Source organism: Polyodon spathula, chromosome 11 (genome assembly GCF_017654505.1).
Source record: "Polyodon spathula isolate WHYD16114869_AA chromosome 11, ASM1765450v1, whole genome shotgun sequence".
NCBI classification, from domain to species: domain Eukaryota; kingdom Metazoa; phylum Chordata; class Actinopteri; order Acipenseriformes; family Polyodontidae; genus Polyodon; species Polyodon spathula.
Window position 1 is genome coordinate 21,582,129 of NC_054544.1, and position 23,632 is coordinate 21,605,760.

The 23,632-nt window shown below is 37.0% G+C and overlaps 1 protein-coding gene across 8 annotated transcripts in view; it reads left to right on the top strand.

Moving 5' to 3' along the window:
* Positions 1-23,632, top strand: part of LOC121322676 (histone deacetylase 4-like) — a 243,626-nt gene that overhangs the window by 211,168 nt on the left and 8,826 nt on the right. For 7 of the 8 annotated variants that reach the window (XM_041262871.1, XM_041262870.1, XM_041262872.1 and 4 more), the window contains 7 exons: positions 948-1,055; positions 1,326-1,381; positions 2,234-2,321; positions 2,814-2,933; positions 6,460-6,557; positions 15,127-15,245; positions 17,783-17,916. In XM_041262871.1, coding sequence (XP_041118805.1) covers positions 948-1,055; positions 1,326-1,381; positions 2,234-2,321; positions 2,814-2,933; positions 6,460-6,557; positions 15,127-15,245; positions 17,783-17,916 — 723 coding nt within the window. Of the gene's footprint in view, positions 1-947; positions 1,056-1,325; positions 1,382-2,233; positions 2,322-2,813; positions 2,934-6,459; positions 6,558-10,521; positions 11,435-15,126; positions 15,246-17,782; positions 17,917-23,632 lie in introns of those variants that run through there. The other variant, XM_041262877.1, reaches the window with a different exon arrangement.

A 23,632-nucleotide genomic window follows, 5' to 3' on the forward strand; every position in this document is an offset into this window, starting at 1 on the left:
CATCTGATTTTTGTAATCCGAAATATTTGTCAAAAAATATTCATTCGACTATTCGGATATTTGTTCCAGCACTATATACAGTAAAGCCATAATGGAATGTGTAGGTCACAGGCTCTGTTCAATTGATAGAAATAACTGGAAAAGCAGTGAAATCCCTTATTAAAATCAGTCAGATTTACTGTTTTGCCTTGCAGTAGCTGGGAAATGCATTTTTCTATATTCCAGAATACATTAAAAAAAAAAAAAGTAATTGGTAATGAGAGAGACATTTACCTTTCTGCCCAATCCGGTTAGATTGCTAATTCTGGACATACACAATTTATTATTAAACCAAACCTTTTTCAAAAAATTATAGACTTGGAACCGGTCTTGCATTCTTTCTCAGTCAGAATCCAACACCTGCACAGAAAAAAGATTCAATACTTTATGTTGTGGCTCGTGTACAAAGAATTCCTCTTTTCTCCCGACACCATAAACTGTATTGTGCTCTGACTAAATAGAACATGTTAGACCCTAAGTGCTAAGTGTTTGGCTTTGTTAAAATGCAGGTCTGTCTGTGGTGAAAACCAACACCACCAACTGCTTGCTTTAGGGCAAACGTGCGTCTGCATAATTGCCAGCGACTAAAAACTACCTGATGAATGACCAGCTTCGTTTTTGAATTCCCTGTTGGGATTTTGTTCTTTTGCCAGTTTTCCATGTCAAATGTTTGTTCTTCATGCTGGGAATAAACGCTTGTTCGTTTTGTGGCAATTGAGACCACATTCTTAAAATGGTGTGTTGTTCTAAGCAAATCTTTTAAGCCTGTATTCTGTTAAGATATGTCATTGAGGGTTGGTAGTCTGCATCTTTTTTTTTTTTTTATCTCTGGGTTTTGAGTCTTGCCTGCAGTTTTCATGCAGCTGTCCACTATTAAAACCCACTTTGTTTTTTGTCTGGTTTTGTAGGTAGACAGTGACACAATTTGGAACGAGGTGCACTCATCCAGCGCTGCAAGGTTAGCTGTGGGCTCTGTGGTCGAGCTGGTCTTCAAAGTAGCAGCTGGAGAGCTAAAGGTGGGTTCTCTTTCCCTATGGGAGTGCTATATGGACAGACACAAATACACACTATTTATGTACGTATACCTGCTGACACTAGTTTGCACCTAGTATGTCTAAATAAATGTAGAGAAGGTGGAGACTAGCACAGCCTAGTAACTATGGCTCCCGAATTAAAAAAAAAAAAAAAAAATTAAAATGAAAGCCTGAGTATGCCCATCCTTCAAGGTACAGTACCTTAAAGGTGAATGTGCCTGGCAGGATTGTTCTCACAGCTTTTTGTTTCAGAATGGCTTTGCTGTGGTCCGGCCCCCTGGACACCATGCAGAGGAGAGCACCCCCATGTGAGTATCTGCTCCTTCAGGCTGTAATGTACAGTGCGGGCCGTTCTGTTCCAGCCCAGTCGTGGAGTCATTTCCATGACCGCTGTTAGCCGTACAGATCGAAATAAATGATTGGGATACTGAAGACTTCTGAATTAATCAAATTTAATGAAGTTTTCATGGAAACAGTCCATCAAACGAAAATACGTTTATTCAGTGCAAACTGTCACTTTTGTGTTTATTTCACACTTAGATGCTGTAAACATGTGAGGTTTTTTTGCTTTTGTTTTTTTAAACAGTTCACTGAAAGAGCTCTTACTGCATGTATTTCTAATGCTCAGAAGCCTATATTTCACTTGACAGTCATCAAAAAAGCGGAGGTGCCCCAGTAATATTGAAGGCCACTGTATTTATTTTGGTTTGGATCTTGAAATAGGGGCAGTGTTTGGCACAATAGATGTACAAAATTTTCAGAAGAGTTGGAAACCAAAAGTGTTTGAGCTTTGTCGTGTTTTGCACCTGATATTTAAATGTGGAATTTGAAAGGTTTCCCTGAATAGCAGGGAATTGAAACAATAATACAAATCCTGCTATAGGTTTTCAAAATATATTGCTACAAGGAAAGCAGATGAAATATAGTAAACTTGAGAATTAAAATAATTTAGAGTGTTCAGCTGTTACTGGAATCTGTCTCGAGTCACCTGCTGCAGTAAGATGATTTGGTGTTAAATTTATTTAATCTGGATATCAGGGGGAGCTGAAAACATGTTGTACCAAGTTTCTCTTTCTTTCCCCCCATCATTGATATACGATAACAGTTCATGAACCCCCTGCAATTAACACTGTTTGTCTTTCTTTTCTCCTAACCTCTAGGGGGTTCTGCTACTTCAATTCTGTGGCAATTGCTGCCAAGCTCTTGCAACAGAGACTCAATGTTAGCAAGATCTTAATAGTCGACTGGGTAAGTGAGAGTCCTTGGGGAAAAGGGTTAGTGAGCGGGGGCTTATTACATGTAATATATCCCTGGTAACTGATGTAGTGTGGGGCACTGGTATGTCTCCGTGTATTTTAGCCATATCTTGAGAACTGCTTATCCAACTGTGGTGAAACTTGGTGTTTATGTATGCTTACGCACACCTAAGTCATGCCAGCCTTAATTTTTGCATGGAGGCATAATATAGCTTGTTTGAGAATTATAAATTTAACGAATTAACCAATCACTGTTACATGTTGTTGTGTTCATAGAACATGCATCACTTTTTTTTTTTTAAATGAAAAACAATAAAGAGTTAAATTATACAAAAGATAATCTGAGAAAGAGAGAGAACTTACTGTTTTCACATACATTTTACCATCAACTAGAGGCTTCTAAAGGCAGTGCTTTTTTCCTGGTGTATTATACTTAACAGTAGTTTATTTTAAAGAGTGTTCAGTCTCACCTGTTTCAATTCAGGATGTTCACCATGGCAATGGCACCCAGCAAGCCTTCTACGACGACCCCAACGTGCTGTATCTTTCACTCCATCGCTACGACGACGGCAACTTTTTCCCAGGCAGCGGTGCTCCCGAGGAGGTATAGTAAGAGTGTTCAAACAGGGTATGCACGTCGGACACACAGAGATATGCAGGAACATATGTTTAAAGTGTGTTATAGTGCTTAAACCAGAAAAGCTGCACAAAGATACTTTGGAGGCTCTAGCCTGTGTTTCATATGTCCGTGACCGTCAACTAGAATTCAGCAGCAGCACCCCAGTAACTCAAAATATTCAAGGAAAAATACATGCATGAAAACGTACAAAAATAAATAAATAAATCGACTTACTCTTTAAAAAGAGAAGCATAAACTCTTAATGGAGGCAAGGATGATAAAATCGTACAATGTGTATATCTGCAAGTCAGTTCATCTTTCAGTACAGTCAATACAGAAGCCTCTTAGCTGCAAACTTTTCCAAAATGGCAAATGACGTCAGGGCGACGCACACTATAAAGATGTTTTGAATAACTCTTGATTTGGATTCACTTGTGAGTCCAGTCTGTAGTGTGCAAAGAATGTTGGTTTTTGCAGGGTGGAGCATTGGGTTCCTTTGTGAGTTTCCAGCTGGCCAGACCACAGCACTCACTACTGGTGTCTGTGCCATGAACAAGTCTGACCACACATTTCATTAGCTCTGGGGTTACTGGCCAGGTCTTTGACACAAAGAAAAACCTCTGTAATTTGCTGATGCCTAGCATTTTCGAATTAAGATTGTTTTGGTTAATTATTTGTTTTATGGGTTTTAACCAGTTTAAAGACAGGTATTATACATTCTGTGTTATTGTTTTTAACACTCAGTGCCTTATAAGCAGATGTGTCATGGCCAAATATCTATCTATATATATATATATATATATATATATATATATATATATATATATATATATATATATATATATATATATATATATACACACACACACACACACAGTGCCTTGCAAAAGTATTCAGACCCCTGACCAATTCTCTCATATTACTGAATTACAAATGGTACATTGAAATTTCGTTCTGTTCAATATTTCATTTTAAAACACATAAAATCTAAATCAATTATTGTAAAGTGACATTGATTTTATGTTGGGAAATATTTTTAAGAAAAATAAAAAACTGAAATATCTTGCTTGCATAAGTATTCAACCCCCACACATTAATATTTAGTAGAGCCACCTTTCGCTGCAATAACAGCTTTAAGTCTTTTGGGGTAAGTATGTACCAGCTTTGCACACAGAGTCAGAGTGATTTTGGCTCATTCTTCTTGGCAGATTTGCTCCAGGTTGTTCAGGTTGATTGGACAATACTTGTGGACCACAATTTTCAAGTAGTGCCACAGATTCTCAATGGGATTGAGATCAGGACTTTGACTGGGCCACTGTAGGACATTCACCTTTTTGTTGTTGAGCCACTCCAATGTTGCTTTGGCCTTGTGCTTGGGATCATTGTCCTGCTGAAAGGTGAATTTCCTCCCAAGCTTCAGTTTTTTAGCAGACTGAAGCAGAATCTCTTGCAGTATTTTCATGTATTTTGCACTATCCATTCTTCCTTCAATTATAACAAGATGCCCAGATGAGAAGCATCCCCACAGCATGATGCTGCCACCACCATACTTCACTGTAGGGATGGTGTGTCTCGAGGCATGGGCAGTGTTAGTTTTGAGCCACACATAGCGCTTTGAGTTTTGGCCAAAAAGATCTATCTTGGTCTCATCTGACCACAAAACCTTTTCTCACTTCGCAGCTGGGTCACTCTAATGTTTTCTGACAAACTCCAGACGTGCTTTCAGATGGTACTTTTTAAGTAACGGCTTCTTTCTTGCCACCCTCCCATACAGGCCAGTGTTATGCAGAGCTCTTGATATGGTTGACTGGTGCACCATTACTCCACTCCCAGCCACTGAACTCTGTAGCTCCTTCAAAGTGATTGTTGGCCTCTCTGTGGCTTCTCTCACAAGTCTCCTTCTTGTCTGAGCGCTGAGTTTTGAGGGATGGCCTTTTCTTGACAGTGCCTGGGTGGTGTGATGCAGCTTCCACTTCCTGATTATTGATCCAACTGTGCTCACTGGGATATCCAAACACTTGGATATTATTTTGTACCCTTTCCTTAATCTATGCATTTGTATTACTTTATCTCTGACTTCTGTAGAATGCTCTTTGGTCTTCATCTTCCTTCAGATTCACAGCCTTACCAATGATCCTGCAACAGTGGGGTTTTTATCCAGAAAATGTGACAGCAACTTTAATGGTTCGCAGGTGGAGGCCAATGGTAAGGTAATTGTGTCCTCGTTAGGGCAATTTCTTTCATCGGTGCAAACTGGGAGCTTCCACAGCACAGGGGTTGAATACTTATGCAAGCAAGATATTTCAGTTTTTTATTTTTCTTAAAAATATTTCCCAACATAAAACCAATATCACCTTACAATAATTGATTCTGAGTTTCAGTGTTTAAAAATAAAATATCAAACCGAACGAAATTTCAATGTACCATTTGTAATTCGGTAATATGAGAGAATTGTTCAGGGGTCTGAATACTTTTCCAAGGCACTGTGTATGTATAGTATGTATGTATATATATATATATATATATATATATATATATATATATATATATATATATATATATATATATATATATATATATATATATATATTACCCAGCTGGGTGTTTTTCCTCAATAGTGATTTCAAACTTCATTAACATCACTTAATACAAGAACACATATGTTGAAAAGATGTCTGTAATAAAGCAGTCTTTTTTTAAGGGGGTGATATTATGATTTGCTATTAGATAATTAAAATAGATTATCTAACCCACTCCCACAAGTGAATCCAACTCATATCTACAGCACATTTAGTTATTTTTTTTGTTTTAAAGTTTCAGATTAATTAGATGCTCACATTCATAAAGACATTGAAAAAGTTGTCTTTTTGTCTAAAATTGAACACCTGTCAAGCACTTCATATTTTGCTGGTATTAAAGTTTGAGACCTCTAGGGATTAATACTATTTCCCCTTTTATGGTCTAACTGAAAAGCAGCATACCCATTAAAGATAATAATATTCCCTGTGATAGACCAGTAAGGACGTGACATCTCTTTAAAGACAGGTTGTCCCTGCTCCATGTCACAGTAGACGGATGTGAAAGGATAGTCATTAAGCATGAGAACGTAAGAAATTCTAGAATGAGAATGCCAGTTGGCCCACCTATGCTTGCTCACTTAATACAAGTATGGTCCGATAACACAAAACCCCTGAACCATTTAGTTATTAGGGGAAATGAAACTTCTAGGAATTCGTGGCTAAATGGACTGCCCTTCCTCCAGACAGTTAGCTAAAGGTCTTATTATGGTCACAGTGAGGGTTATACCATACTGACAACATCCAGTTTATTCTTGAAGGATCTGATAGTCTCTGCTTCAACAACTTCAAACGTTTACAGTTAGCCACTAGGGACCCCAGAATCTGGAGATACAAGTATGCATTAGTCATCTTTCACGTTTTTACCGTCTTTGCTCTTCAGCTTATCGGGACTTTGTAAAATCCCAACATGATGTTGTTGACCCATTCCTCAGGTAGGCAGTGGCCCTGGGGCTGGATTCAATGTTAACATTGCATTCACTGGCGGTGTGGACCCTCCGATGAGCGACGCAGAATACCTTGCGGCTTTCAGGTAAGACAAAGCTCAAATTTACACGGCCATACGCACGCTGTTCCATGCAGAATATGGGTAATGTTTAACAGCACCGAGGAACAGATCCCAAAGAGAAGATGGACAGACTCCCACAGACATTATTAGCACTGTAAGAAATCCTTTATAATTAACACACTGATTTTTGGTTTACTTATTTGTGTTCAAATGGTTCAAGCACACTATTTAACACATAACACTTTTCTGTGGCATTGTGTTCACTGGTTTTAACATTAATTCTGATTGGCATATCTTCCGCCTTTTGACTACGTCCACAAAAACCAAGCTGATATTTTATCTGCTTATTATTTTTCATATTAAGGCATTTAGGGCAAAAATATGCCTTTCAAATCTATGCACTACCTTGCCTAGCTAGGCCAAAGGAGCTGTAGACAAGAATTTTGTGAAGGACAAAATGTTGTAAATGTTTAGGTTTTAGTTTTTACACCAACCAACCACAGTCAACAGCAGGTATTCTTGACCATGGTTAGAGGTGAATTAAATCCGACGAGGTCTAGTTGATGTCTGTGTCTCAGTAGTCCTCTTGATGAGCGATTAAAACAGATGTGCACATATTCTCTCACGTTCAGTCTTTCATAAAAATAAATGCAGCGAAGTTAATTTTCTAATGGGGTGTAGCACTGGTGAATAAGGATTCACAAATAATGCTTAGAAAACTGTCACTCGGAGCTGAAGCCTCCCTTCATCTCCCCTACAATGCTAACCCCACTTAATGACGTTTTATGTTTGTATTCTCCCCCTGCACGGGATGCAAAGTTTATCGTTTGAATTTACTGAAACATTTTGCATCTTTTGAAGTAAGTGTAAAGTCATTTTACAAAAATGTGGATATTTATACTGGGTTACGGTTGTACTAATGAGGTCAAATAGGCCATGTTTTACTAAACATTTTAAAACAAATAAACAAACAATTACCATAATGAACATTATCACAGTATGTTGATTAAAACAAAACAACACAATATATTCATAATAAAGTTGAGTTCTTATCTAATGCTTTGGACTCATGTCTGTAGCTTGGTGTTGTTTACATTATCGTCAGCATATTTTAAGTAATTGGAAGCTGAAATTACTTTTTTAAACACACTTTTCTTATACCAATACATTACTGGTGATCGATAATCAGTTTGTTTGAAAACCAAGCTTTAATCACTGATAATAGGTGCACAGGCGATGATTCTGTGAGTGCTGCGGGGCTCAAGCACCAATGGGGGAAAAAAACAAGGTCCCACATAGTGTAAATAAGTCACCTGTTCTGTCAATATATAGTGTGAATGCTTCTCAAGCAGAACTGTTATTACAGCGTTTAAAAATATAAAATCCATGTGTACAAAGTCTCCCAGCTTTCTTGAAAAGATCTGCGTTTCCCTTGTTTTCCTGTTTTGTATTTGTTATGCTCTCATTAGTATCTACAGTAGATTCAGTGTCCGTCAGTTCTGGCAGATTCTATTGTACTTGCTGAAGCGGTTTTCTCCCACTACTAATTAAAAAATAAATAAATAAAATAGCCTCCTATCTAACAATTTCATCCCGAGAGCTACAGTGAAACATACTGTCTTTAAATTGGGACTATAGTGAAGACCGCATGTCTACGTGAGTACATTAATTATTGTAGATAGTAATTCCTAGCCAGCCAGCATTATTGTAAACAGCAACACATGTACTGTACAATAAAATAAACATTTTATTTGTGTCATCGGTGTCAATTTCAGGCAGAGCTTTATGGTCGGCAAGGTGAAACAGCTGAGAGAATTTATTCCTCTGTCATCCCATCTGGTGCTGTCAGTGTCAGTACAGTTAGTCACTCAGTATTGAGGTGCAAACAGGTGATTGATCGATCAGCATGAGCGTTTACAAAGGTGCTTTGTTAAAAAATACAAAATAAATGTAAATCAAAATTTATAACAGTATTTTTTTTTTTGCAAAATAAAATCTTAAGTCCATTTTTAGGGACCCCAACGGTTGTTGTTGATTCCAGCTTCGGCATTTCACATTAGGACTAGCAATTGCACTAGTAGCACCATGTTGTTCATTTCTAACCCTGTTCTTGACCCTTCTCCTTTTCATCCAATGTTCATTTCCCCCCTGTTTATCAAAACCATAAGCCCCTCTTTGGCCTACAATCCTATTGTATTCTCCATTGGCTTATTTATCAGGTAGCGTGTTGTGACACAGACTTTCAAACCGTGCCAGAAGTGTTGAAATATATCATCCCTAGTGGCTGAAGTGGATTTTTCCACTTTTCTTTTTATTCTTTCGTTTATGCATTGTAATGTTTTATTTGCTGGGAACGCATGCAGAGCATGAGACTTGTCTGCAATCCTGTCTCATTAAATCTTATCAAATTAAGAAATATCAGTCATTGCAAGTAAAACGTGAAATTTTCGTCGCGTGTCGGTAAGTCGCTACTGTCAGTTCCCGCAAGAAATGGTAGGAAGTACGGCCGGAATTTTAAATTTTATTCGCTTTTTATTTTCCATATATATATATATATATATATATATAATTATATATATTATATATATATATATATATATATATAAAATATTAATTTATAAAGTAATTTTAAAACCTGCAGAAAAGCCATAGCTGATTGAGTAGTACCTGTACACCAACCTCTCCCTAACCTAAATGCAAGAGAAATATAACATTTATGAAACAAGAGGAGACCATTCCGCCTTTAGTAGCTGACTGATCTTAAAATTTTGTCATTCGGCTTTGTGTAAATTATGGATGGTCAGTGCGCCCTATGGGCCACAGTAAAAGTTGTTGTGACAGCATGCAGAACAACCAATATTTGGACATAGTTCAGGTAAAAATAGTCAAATACTCCAGATCGACAGTTGCTGCTGTTTGAACATACCGTTTCGTAACACTTTGCTGTTTGAACATACCGTTTCGTAACGCTTTGCTGTTTGAACATACCGTTTCGTAACGCTTTGCTGTTTGAACATACCGTTTCGTAACGCTTTGCTGTTTGAACATACCGTTTCGTAACGCTTTGCTGTTTGAACATGCCGTTTCGTAACGCTTTGCCGTTTGAACATGCCGTTTCGTAACGCTTTGCCGTTTGAACATGCCGTTTCGTAACGCTTTGCCGTTTGAACATACCGTTTCGTAACGCTTTGCTGTTTGGACATAATGTTTCATAACACTTTGCTGTTTGAACATGCCTTTTAGTAACACTTTGCTGTTTGAACATGCCTTTTAGTAACGCTTTGCTGTTTGAACATACCGTTTCGTAACACTTCGCTGTTTGAACATACCGTTCGGAATGCTTTGCTGTTTGAACATACCTTTTAGTAACGCTTCGCTGTTTGAACATACCGTTTCGTAATGCTTCTCTGTTTGAACATACTGGTTCGTAACACTTTGCTGTTTGAACATACCGTTTCGTAACGCTTTGCTGTTTGTGCATTATATTTTAAAACTGCTGAGGTTTTTTTGTTTTTTTCTACCGGAAGCCATAATATTAGTACAGTATTTTGTGTTAGATTTTGAAAAATCGCAGCATTTATTTCTGTTAATATGGAGACTGATAGGCCGTTACCCCTCCCCCCAGTACAGATGCTTGACCTGCAGCAGTGGAAACCATTCAACGGTTTGTTGACCCCCTGTGGTCTACTATTGGCTGTAGAAAAAAACCTGCCTGTTGGAGGGTAGGTTTTTCAAACACAACTCCTAAACCTGTCATCTAAAACGTCTTTCTAATCCTCTGCCACGTTGAAATATCCAGTGAGTGAGTAGAACTAAGCACCTTTTATTTCCCCTTGTTGTGTGAGTATCATGACTCGTGGGCATATTCCTATTGATATCAACATGCAATAGCACTTGGGTGTTCAGAATTTATAGTCCCCCATAAGTTCTGGAAGGAGCACTCAACAGCTCATAGATCCACTACAGGTTTTTTCTTTTTTTTTTCTAGTTTGTGGGGCCCCTGAGACAATCTGTGCTTTGAAGGCAGCACCTTGTTATTTAGACCCAGCAAGTGCCACGTTGCATTTGCAGGGGATCAAGACTGAGATGAAAAAGGAATGAGAGAGGCACACAAAAAAAAGATAAGAAAATTGTCTCTAATGAAATCCAGAAGCTCAGGCACTTTCACCATGAACTTGGAAACAGAGTGGAGGGTTGAACTTAACTCAAACCAGCTCTCCGCACTGCCAGATGACAAGGCTTTGATGTTTTTGCAAAGGGAACTAGTGGAAAACCCTGGGAGCTCGACAGCAGATAGCCATGTTTTCCATTAACCCTTCATATGCCTTTGCCCCATTGCCTATCCCCAACGCAGGCTACCTTATTCTTGCACATGCTGGAACTGGCCACCATTGGATGGGCTTCAGCACATATCTTGTTTGTGTTTAGTACAGGTTTGCCCCAACCATAGGCATGTACATTGCTACCACAAATTAAGCTGAGCAGGTAAGAGACTTACAGTGTTAGTGCAATGCAAAATTTCTGGATCCACTGATGCCTTTTTATTTCTGAAAGATCCTTAAAGCTGACGTTGAATGACCCTTTCTCCCCAAACAGTAATCAGTGATAATGTTTCATCATGATTCCACGTTGCATAATGTGCGGTCATGTTAAATCGTTTTTTTTTTTTAACGGAGTTAAATTACAGGTAAGCTATTATTTTGTTTTTTTCTAACTGTAATTTGCTACTGACCCTGGCTTTCATAGAGATTGTTGCTAATACCAGGGATTCCATGATTAGTGACATATTTTCTGCTCGGCCCGAATTAATTCGCCTGCATAGTAAAATGGTACTAAAGAACTCTGGTACGCAGCCGAATTGGAGGCCAACTCGAGTGTTACAAAAACATAGAAACACAGCATTGGGGGGGGGGGGGGGGGGGGTGGGGGGGGGGACATTCCCAGCACAGGGGTTTTAGTTGGGTTCCACTTGTCTGGTAATTGAAGATTGTTGTAAGGAAGCTGGCTACTTGGTGTGCCAACTCATTGTACCTGGCTGATGATGACAGAGTTTTGCTTCTTTGTGCTGTCTAATGCTGTACAATTTGATGTGCATCCTGTGGATCTCTTCACTATAACAAGGGAAGACAGCATGTATTGTGCATTTGTAGTAGCACTTAGCTATTTACAGTACACTCTGTCACTGGTTGTAAATGTAAATGCAAAAGAATCGTTGCGTGTTTGTAAGCTACATGACACAGTAAGTGGCAGGGATTAATACACTCTCGTCAGGATTGTTTTCCCATTTTGATTATGAATTCCACATGTATTCACATGAACCGCTACAGCTTGTAATGCATCCTCTTAAATATACAGTGCTTACATTATTAATACAATGCTGTTGTGTCCCACAGTCATGTTTAAGTTTAAAATATAAACCGTTGTTGCAAATTTTCTGAGAGGAGTACTATTATTGACCAAAACAAATTAGTAAATAACATTTACTTTCCTAAATGTTAACATTTTAACATATTGGGAATGCCTGTAATCAGTCAGAAGCGCCACAATGAATAGCCTTTGATCACTTTTTCTAAAATACTGCAACATGCACAAGACTACATTTGTACAATGAAGTATAAGGCTCCTTGGTATGTAGTCATGTTCTTTGAAATTTCTCTTCAAAACAGGTCCCAAAATGTCAAGCAAAAATGTAGAGAAGAACATAAGATAATTTACAGAGAAGTGGTGGCCATTCTGCCCATCAGTGATCAGCCAGTTCCTAGTAGCTGATTGATCTCAAAACTACCAAATTGACTCGTAAAGGATCCCAGTGATTCAGCACCAACAACATGGCTAGGAAACTCTTTCCAGACCATCATCGGTTTCTGTGTAAAGAAGTGTCTCCTTCCCTCTGTCCTAAGTCTGCCTCCACTTAATTTCCAACTGTCTCCTTATAACATTTTAAAGACTTCAAATCAAGTCTACCCTATTTCTTCAGTTCCTTCAGCTTATCCTAATAGCTCATTCTCTTAGTCCTGTGGTTACTCCCGGTTGTTCTTAGCAGGACTCTCTCCAAGGCCACCAAATCCTTTGGTGGCGTTTTTATTAATAGTAAATCAGCTTAGTTTTTATTTATTTAAAAAAGCTGTGTACTTACTTCATTGATGCAGACAGTAGAGCAATTTTGTAGATAAAATATGGAAAAAAACGCTATCAAAAAAAAAAAGAGAAAGAAAAAACTGGTCACAGTGTAGTGCTGCACCACGGGCCATTTTACAGTAAACACTTAGTCACGGCAATGGTAATAGGTGCATTGGGCATTACTCCCTAAAAACCACAGAGCCTTACCCCCTGTCCTAGGATGTTGCTTTGTGAATACAGTGCACCATTTATAAGGGCTGTAAAAGTTATCATTTTTGCAGTTTTCCACCCTTTAGAAATTCACAGCTCAGCAACTACAAGTACTTCAAAGCTAAAAGAAACAAACACAGAGTGTGCTTGCCACTTTAAGGTCTCTTGTAAGAGCTTTGCAACCAACAGTGGCTTCTTGTCAAAGGATTGTGGTTAACTAAGATTGTTGGCTTTTAAGACACAATAAAAAAAAAGAAAGAAAATCAGACAAAACCAAAACCTATTATTATACCCCGCCCAGGGTGCACTGTCTGCAACAACAGGGATATTGTGGACTTAGCCATACTTCCAGCCATTTAAATTTTTTAATTTTGAGGAAACCTGGCACGTGGCATCACTATTATCTTAAATGATCTTTTAGCTCCCATTAACTGCAACTTTCTCCCTAGTTAGTAGTTCTTCGTCTCTGTCTGCTTTTAGCGTGTTGGCTTTTTAAAATGTAGCCTGTTCTCTCCAACAATACAGGGCGGAAATTAAAGTACAGTATTAAAGTAATTTTCTGCAGCCCAGTTTTATTACACGCCATCAAACATCTCTCTAATGGACAAATCGATTGTCAACAGGAAGAGAGAGGAACAGAACATTTCAGTAGCAGTGGCGCTGATACTGCATAGCCATTAGTAAATACTTAACATCAAATGAATAACCTTTTTACAGTACTGACACCTAATTGGTTGAGCTATTGAAAGATAATTCTTGGAAACAGCTCATATTAATTTTTCACTTTTAAATAATAATACATTGTAGAGGACCTGCCTAAATGCTGCCTGTCCAGCTGTTGTGGAGTCTGCTTTCAAGTAAAACATTCTGTTTTTTAGGTTTTTCTTTGCACGAAATATACAGTGGTTGTACAGTTTTTATAGTTTGGGACTTTACTACTAAAACAGTTTTTATATTATATAGTTTGGCTGAAATATATTATTTTATATATATATATATATATATATATATATATATATATATATATATATATATATATATATATATATATATATATATAGACACACACACACTACATAAATCACTAAATAAAAACTGTCATGTCATTTGCTATTAGTTACAAAACCACTGCCAAAAATGAGTGGCATTTCACCTATTTCCTTTAATATATTTGGGGATGAAACTCCACATAACTGGTACAACACCAACTTTCTGAGTGAAGACAGCAGTCCATCTGAAAAAAAAAATAAATAAAATAAGTTCACCAGCAAGAGTAGACACAACAGTAGATGAGGAACAGATGAATGAAATAGAAGAAAACAAAGATTGAAAAAAATAAAATAAAAACACATATACAAAAAATACAGCATAAGCTGGTTAATGTACTTAAAGAAAAAAATATGGACATTCATTTTATGCAAATAACTCAAAAAAAATCTCAACAATATAAGGGTATGTTATGTCAGTTCAAGAAGTTAAACTAAGGACCAATGTTCAGTCTCCAGGTTTATGAGCTAAATATATATTTTAATAGTAGAGGTTTTAAATCTCTGCTGACAGTGAGGTTACAACCAGCAATAATGTATTCCTGCCAGTCAGGAAAACTCTTAGTGTGTGTATATATATATATATATAGAGAGAGAGAGAGAGAGAGAGAAACACACACACAAGAACAGTCTGGTACTGTACGTTCTACCAACAGTGAAAGAGTGGCACTTTATCCACAGTGTTGTTGGTTTACCTTTAGTTTTCTGTGCAATGTAGGCACTTCCTCTCTAATTACTGACATCCCCACATTATGTTAATGTTGGGTTGCACTGTGGCTGACTTGACGCAAATTGGGTCTGGAAGTTTAAAGTCTTCAGTGCAGGGCCTCCTAAAAATAAAACCACCCGCGCTCAAGCAGGGCTGGCAGATGTTGTACATTCTGCGTCTCAGACGGTCTGTAATTATGGTTTAATAAGTGAAGTGCAAGATCGAAAAAATTGAGAAAGGCTTCAGGAGCCATGGCAGTGTTAGGGCTGAACCCAAGGCATGACCACAGGAGACAAGTGCCATGTAAATAAGGTTAGGAAAATATAGGTTTAAAGAGATTGCCATGTGCTTCAGCATGAGCAATGTAAACAGACCAGCCAGAGTGATCCAGGAGCAGGTTCACACAATCTTGTTTAACTGTGAACTAAATGTAAATGTAGTGGAAAGGATTCTTCATTGAATACACCAGGTAAGCGCCAGTTTTCATGCTTGCTGTTGCTTATTGCAGAACTGTGGTAATGCCCATTGCAAACGAGTTTGCTCCCGACGTGGTGCTGGTTTCTTCAGGATTCGATGCGGTCGAGGGGCATCCGTCTCCACTCGGAGGATACAACGTCACTGCAAAGTGTAAGTACCCGTGTAACACATTCAGCGTTATTAACCGTCATACATTACATTATGCAGCAAAGCACAAGGGTCTGTAAGAGGAGAGGAAATATTTACTAGGGAAGTTACCTTCACTGGATAATATATTTTCAGAAAAGCGTTTGTCTGTTACGGTGCGTAACGAATCCTTTGTAGACCCGCTTGTCCATTTTGATAATTTTAAACTCATTTTTTCCAACTTTGCACCTATTTGTCAATCTGAATGCCATCTTTAAACAATATCACCTCTCGTATTTATAAACGACATACTGAAGGCTGAAGTTTAAAAGGTAGTACAAATTACCTTAAAATTAGAAACATTGCACAAGATGGCCTCAGTAAGAAATAATAAGAATGTGGCAAATAGACAAGTTCACTTCTGAAATCACCTACGATGGAAACAACCATCACAGTTAATCAAATTTACACATTCAGCTTATTGATGTATAGAGTACTTACTACACCAATCAAATACATTAGACATAACATCTTTCACTTTCACCTTACATACAGTATTCTTATACTGAAAATGCAGCAAATGAAGAAGACATTTAATTGTTCTTTCGGAACACTTATATAAATGTTGAGCCCCACCGTACTATTCTTTGTTGGATATTTATCAAGTGTTTATTAAATGCATGGCAATCATTAGAAAGTATTTATTGAAAAAAAAACATTTGCAGCTCTGCAGTGAGACACTAAAGTTGGCTATTATACAAGGTATATTTATTTTCAAGTGCAGTAAAAGAGATGTCGGGCAACCCATACTGTATCCCATTGAAATGGACATAAATCTGTCCATTTTATAGCCAGCAACACAGCTGTATAGCTATGGCCACCAGTGTTGCATCATTCTAATTAACACATTTTATTCCATTAAGTTGAATGAAACCTGAATAGTGTTCTGTTAACATATTAAATTACATACCGCTTTGTAGTTTTCCATATTTGTAGTTTTTTGCCATTTGACGTAAAGGTATTATATATATTATATATATGCTAATATATAATATATATATATATATATATATATATATATATATATATATATATATATATATATATATATATAGAGAGAGAGAGAGAGAGAGAGAGAGAGAAAACAATTATATAGTGCTGAAAAATAATACATTTGTAACTAACCAGAGATTGTAAGAAAAAACAAAATTAATAGTCAGCACCAAAAGATCGTAATAAATTACACAACATAAATATTATGCAAAGAAATAAAGCAAGCCTGCTTTATTAAACAATCATCTAATTACCAGCACACTCCACCATATATAGTAAAACCCAACAAAATAAATCTCTTATTAAACCTCCATTTCAAACGGCCTTTCTTTGCTCCGTAACAATTTCCTGCAGACATGTAGACTGTTCCAAGGTAGAAAAGAAACCGAGTCTTCTCCATTGAATCAGAATTGATTATAATCCACACGGTTATCTTCATTCACTGCTTTGCAGGAAGCCACAGTGGACCAAGGAGTGCTATTGTCAACAGCAATTCCTTATAGCAAAGACGATCTTTGGTTGAACTTAGCAGATAAAGAGTTCAGCAACTTTTATTTTGTTGAATAAAAGAACAAACATGGCATGTCTGTCATGTAATGTCCTCCTGGTTGACCTAAAAGGGTTTGATTGATAGGCATCTGTGTTTGGACCTGTGGCCTGGTAAGGGAAACCTGGGCCAGTTAACCTATTAGCAAATGAGATAACTATGAAATATGGCTACGTTATATTCTGTAATAGAATATTTAAACCTGTGTAGCACATCACAGTACAATAGCAGAGTAAGTGTTTACTTAAAAACACACACATATATATAAATTATGTTTCAACCTAAATTCTGTCAATATACCACATATAATTAAACTGTTAACATATTTTTTGTGCCATGGTACAGTAACATTATTGCACTTGCTGAACAAGAACACAGGAATTGGAATATTTTCCCTAAACTAACTTACTTTTCCTATCAGGAGGTAACTCAAAAGTAATGACTTCAAAACGCTTCAGTTAAAACCAACATTACACATATGTTCTCACCTTTGGTTTTGTAGGACTATTCCATAACCACTAATGCAGAAGAATTCAGTAGGGCTCAGTGCCAAACTACAGTGTTAAACATAGAACTGTAATAACGTGTCAATGATTATTCCTTTCAATATATATATTTTTTTCTTTTTTAGATCTTGTTTTACTTGGAGCCCCTTTCTGACTCTAGCGTGCCAGTAGAACATACATTTTTTTGAGTATCTGAGATTTCCAGAAAAAAAAAAGCATATATTAAAGGAAAGATCAAAAGGAGGCTGAAACCAAACTACTAAGCTGCATTTATTACCATTGAACCTGGCTTGTATTAAGTGTTTAGTCCAAGCAAATCCCAAGTGTCTTTTTTTTATAAAGAGAAAAGTATGATGTAATACCTTTTTTCTCCCTCTACCCTTTGATCACAATCCAAGAGCCAAAGTCACCCACCAAACTTTGACCTTTATTGCATTTCCTGTTTCCTGTGGCAGGTTTTGGCTACCTGACAAAGCAGCTGATGGGATTGGCTGGGGGCCGCGTGGTGCTGGCTTTGGAAGGGGGTCACGACCTCACCGCCATTTGTGATGCATCCGAAACATGTGTTTCTGCTTTACTGGGAAACGAGGTAAGAGAAAAAAAAAGAAAAAAGAGATACTGTGTTTGAATATTTGACAAATACATCACAAACACAGCACCTGTTACTGATATCTAAGCTCCATATCAGGGCAGTTTTCCCACTGTGAGGTAGATTTTAAAAACAGGTTAACTTTGTTCAGTGTTCATGATCATTTTGTATTTAATAAGTACTATCCTTATGAGTTAAATAACTGTTCTATTTTAAAAAAAAGTACATGTGATAGTTACAGCTAAAGTAGTTATAAGGTGGCATGTTAGTGTTTTTTTTTTTTTTTTTTTTTTTTTTTTTTTTAATTTATAATGCTCAATGAAAGCCATTGTGTTTCCAGAGACTCTGACACTATAAAATACAGTGAATGTTTTGAGCACTCCCTTGAGAAAATTCTGTACAGGGGTCTATTGTGGGGGTGCAGGTCAGTACATACAGCATGTCATACTTCAGTCTTGCATGTATTTACTAAACCACTTATCCAGTGGTGATGGAATCTGCTGGGCACCTTCTTTGACCATATACGAATATGAGGGTAAATAGAAGCTTTCACTCCTTTTGTCCAACTGTCTGCAAGTCATAATTGCATTTTAACATATACCTGGTGAGTCTCAATTCAAACGAAACTTGCTAAGGAAATTCCTAGCACAAGCTATTGAGTGGTTAGTTTCCTGTGGCTCTTTGAGACCAGATTGTCTCTACAAGTTTATTAAATTAATAATATTAGCAGAGGAGTAAACCTATGAAAACTAATTTACAAATAGACCTGGATTAAGGTGAATTACTGGTCCCTGGTGAAAGTACTAGACCACCTCACGTCTAGCAAATAGGATATCCCTTCACTACAGTAAAGCAAGCCACGCCTTTTTTTATTTATTTATGTTTTGGAATACTTCATGTGCCAATTGAAAAATAATAGAAATGTTAAGTTGAGGCCTCTCTGGTGCACTCTGGGACATTGTGTTGGCTGAAGATATAAAAGGACCCAAAGCGCTGCTCGTAGGTCTGGTTGCCTACACCATCAACTGGGATTAATGCATCTCAGCAGGCAGGCCATGTGGTATATACACATTCAGAAGAGGAGTTTAATGCATTGAAAAGTAGTAGAAGTACAAATATAATGTATATATAGATGTACTTTCACAAGTACATATTATTGAAATGCAGAACAAATAAAACAGAATACTATGAAGTTCAACAAAATCATTATAAAAATATAGTTAACCACTGAGAAAACCAAAAAAAATCCCTGTATAGTATTTACATATTTCTAAGACCCTCTGATAAACTTATCACTAGAGCCTGTGTTTTTTGCAATACGAAAATAGCAATAAATAAAATGAAATGCAAATATAAAATAAAACAAAAAAGCAAACACAGAATTACATTTTTAAAGATGATTACTATACTGTTATTGATATACATGTGTTTGAGTTGTTTTATTAATGTCTATCTTTAATAAAACTAAATTTGTGAAAAATTATATAAAATAAAAAGGATTTCTCAGGGCTCTACTTATCACCATGTGGAAGAAGCTTTTCACGGGTCTTTCTTGTAAAATATTATCTCTGGTGTTTTGCTTACTTGAGCTAAACAGAGGTGAAGCCTGGGTGCCTGCAGCTTATACTACCAAGGAAATAAAAACAAACATGTAAGCTGAAGTAACAAAGGCTAAGTTATAGAAGAATGTAGAAAACTCACCAATAAATCAAATTTTAGTGTGAAATTGAACATGATTGTGGTACAATGCAGCTTTGATGTTGTGCCATGCGTTACATTTTCGCTGTGCTGTCCAGTACAGATTGCAATAGGAGATTCCAGTTGCTCCAAGTTTTAAAGTATTGTAAGATTTTCAGATTAGTATTATTAACATTGCTTAACATGACGGCAAGGCTGCGGAATTTTGTTTACAAACACGTTTTAAGTACACAGAGCTAACCATTCAGTTCCAGTATATCTTACCCAATACGTATTAACATCACTGATATATTATACTATGACACATGTATTTAAAAAAAAAAAAAAAAAACTCTTACACTCCCAGAAACTTCATGCATTGGCTCGCCTTTCCTTTGCTGCTTTTCCTATAGTGAGGTGCAGCATTGATGGATCAGCATGGAGCGATCAAATCGTTTTTCTTTGCCAATAGTAATAAAAAAAATAAAAAAAAAATGTATTCAGCTTCACCATCATGCCTACATCTTGACAGCCAGCTTAGTCAAATCAGTTTAAACACAAGGGACATAAAGTTCCCATTCGCTGCCTGTTGCTATTATCAAAGAAAGGCATCTACATGCAATTCCTTGAAAATGCAATGGCAATATTCCAGTTTGACTTGAAATCCAAACAAAAAATAAACAAAAAGTATATTTAAAATGTATTTTTTCCCCACGACAGCTGCCTTAATGGAAGTAGCTTCAATCTTTATATGCAGTCCGGGTCAGCGTGACCATGAGTCATCTCCATCTAACATCAACGCAGGGGCATCTTAATGTGAGCTTAACTGGTGGTCTCAGCCTTGGGTCATCGCAGAAATGATGCATGCCTGGAAGTATTGGTTGAGACCAAAAATAAACAAACACTAAACTGTTTTCTTTTTCGGAAATCGAGTTGGTCTAACTCAAGCAGGCATGTGTTTATAGCCAAATGAACAGTGACAACAGGTTTGAGATTTCACATGTGACTGTTAGCTATGTTTTCTGAACCGTTACTCCAATTATGATCCAACTTGGTATGGTATTCTGTAGAGTCAGGTTTGCATCCCATCCATCTTCGGAACTAGTTATGGTGCTACAGTAAGAAAATGTGGGCCTCTGACCAAGGGTCACCAAATGTGGGCCAGCATGAAGATGTTGTAGTCCCAACCTCATTCACCATGGGAAAGCAGGGGAAATTATGCTATTGTGGAGTCTGTATGTATGTCACACTTTACAGTGCAGGTCAAATGGCACTCATTTGTTTGATGGCTCCATCTGCATATGTTAAGAGTAAAAAGGCAGACAGCAGAGATAAAACGTTCTTAATTAACATCAAAAAGTAGGAAGTTGGAATGTTTTATCAGGACCTTTCACTCAATCTGTAATGTAATAAAGCTGGAATGTATTGAAATGTCTCTGTCCTGTAGCCTTTGATGAAACAGAGAGAGAGGCAAGGAGTGAGAGAGAGAGAGAGTGAGCTGGAGGAATCGCCACACACTCATGTGGAAGCCCAGCTGCCGCTCTGTGCTTTTGGCTTGGTCTACAATCATGAACATGCGTCCCTTTCAATATAAAAGAGGACTCCATGACTTTCATATAGAACAGTAAATAACCACAGCACTCTATGAATGCTCATGTTTAAACCTGTATATTTAACAGCTGATGTCAGAATTGCTTTCCTTTGATCAAGCTCCGCATCTGCTTAGCAACATGGTGTAATCGGGAACAGTGCGATTGCTGGATTTGAATAAATGCAAGATAGATTCCAAAATGAAATCCAGTAAGAAATATTCAGTAAGTTATTCAGTGCTAGAGATCGCAATGCTTGTTGTAAACATAATGTATAGGTACGTTTCTCAAGTTTTAAGCAACCAGAACTACCTTGATGGCATAACATTATGTATATCGCTTATGTAGGGCTTTTTTAGTGCTTAGATGCCATCTGTCTCCAGAACTAGTTAGGGTGCTATAGTAAGCAAATGTGGGTCTCTGACCAAGGGTCACTAACTACTTTTTTTAAAAATAACTTTATTTAATTGGCACTAGGATGCTTCCGTAAAAACTAAAGCACAGCTGTAAAGTAAAAAAAATTCTACTATTTTACCTCCAATGCTGAAAACTAGATTTTGGCAACCTAAATGAAAACAATGCAGCACCAACTTTTGTCCCACCCCCTACTGCACAGTACAGGTCACAGAGAAGCAGTACAGACGCACTGATAGGCTGATTAAAACTGTTCTCGTTTGAATAGTAAACAATAACGTTAACCACTTTGGAGAATTTTTTTTTTTTGTAAAATGTTATTTATGGACGGTTTTTGTTTGTTTGTTTTTTGCTTAAGTGCAATGCACACAGGACTGCGAAGGAATAAAAAAGGGCCATCTACAGAAGGAAGATGCATAGTTTACAATGTATGCGCCAGTGTGTCTATTAAACTACTGTACCAGTGCCACAAACAATATTATACCAATGGGATTACTACAGCCATGGTTATAGCTCACACAAACTTAACTGTCGACAACCTGATTACTTTTTCCAGGATCTATGGTCAAGTTGCTAGTTAAAACACAAAACCACTGTTCTAATTACAAGTTTGAATTAGTTATCTCAGTACCATTAGTCATTCTGAATGTTAAACGCAAGCTTTCAGTCATTTGACTGAACACCTTTCGACCCAGGCGCATGTACACGGAGATAGTGGAGGAAAAATATAGTTGTTAATCTTCGGAATATGAACACGTCACAGCTATACTGCTTCACTGTTAACACAATAGCTGTCCATCTCTATGAATTTCCTTATTCCCACTCTCCTGAGCCACTGATTTGTCAACATTCAGACTGAACCCGCCCCTGGGATCCGTAGCATACAGCTGTTGGTCAAAAAGCTGAGTAAACTTGCATTCGCTGTAACTGCACTGCAGTGAAATATTATAATGCAGGTGTCTTTGAGACAGGATAAAGTAGGATAGTCGGACAAAAAATGAAAAAGCTACATAGCAGGTTTGAAATTGCACCTTGTTGGCTTTGCCAAAAAGCATGGCAGTCACAATGCTGAAGAAACAGTATGTGACTGGACACAAAACAAAGACAAATTTAAAAATATGGCAAAAGAAAAATGAGCTAATAGGAGGAAAGTGTTTATGGCCCAGTGCAGAGAACATTTAGTTTGAATTGATGTTAATACATACTGTAACTTGTTCTTCATGTCAGTGCAATGCAGTGATACACTTACAAAGTATGTGTGGTTATGGTTCCGATTGAGAAAACAAAATGAGTGTATTAGTTGTACAGCTGGAAGTCTAATGCAATTGTACTGCACCGTATGCAACACTAAGATGTTTTGTTAACTTGGGATTAAATTGTGCACTATTTAGTTAGGTTTTTTTTTTTTTTAAATTGATGCAAGCAACACTAATACTTTTCTTTAAAATTGTAATTAATAAAGCACATTTGTAAAAGCCAATGCAGCTGGAACTATATTGTCCAAGTATAGTTTTGAATAGAAATTTCAGTAATGCAAAGATAGTTCTTGAAGTGTTTGGGTACTTGATAAGCTAAAATAAAATAGGTTAATACAGATGTGATGTATGATGTACAACTTGACTTTACTTACTGGTGCACTGTTAAGTGTTACTTTTTAAATCCATTCAGGTGCTACTTGACAGTGGTTTACTACTGGAATTTGCAGATTAGTAGTTATATCTATTTTGATGTATTTTGACATTGTGCTTAAATTGACTTGAACCAATTATTGTGAAATTTTGAAAAACAGAATTTTCTATTAAAGCAATTTAACTAAAAACAACACTAAGATTATTAAAGGGAATTAAGTGTTGCAAACAAGGGTTATTTCAAAACTAAACCTGTGTATTTTTTCTTTACTTATCAGTGTTGAGCATGTAGGAAGGAAAAAAAGTGTTTTTCTAATATTTTAATTTCCTGGGGGAGGGGTGACTTTTACACCAGTGCGACCTATACAGCGATTTTTACAGTACTACTTTAGTTGTCTACAATAAGAG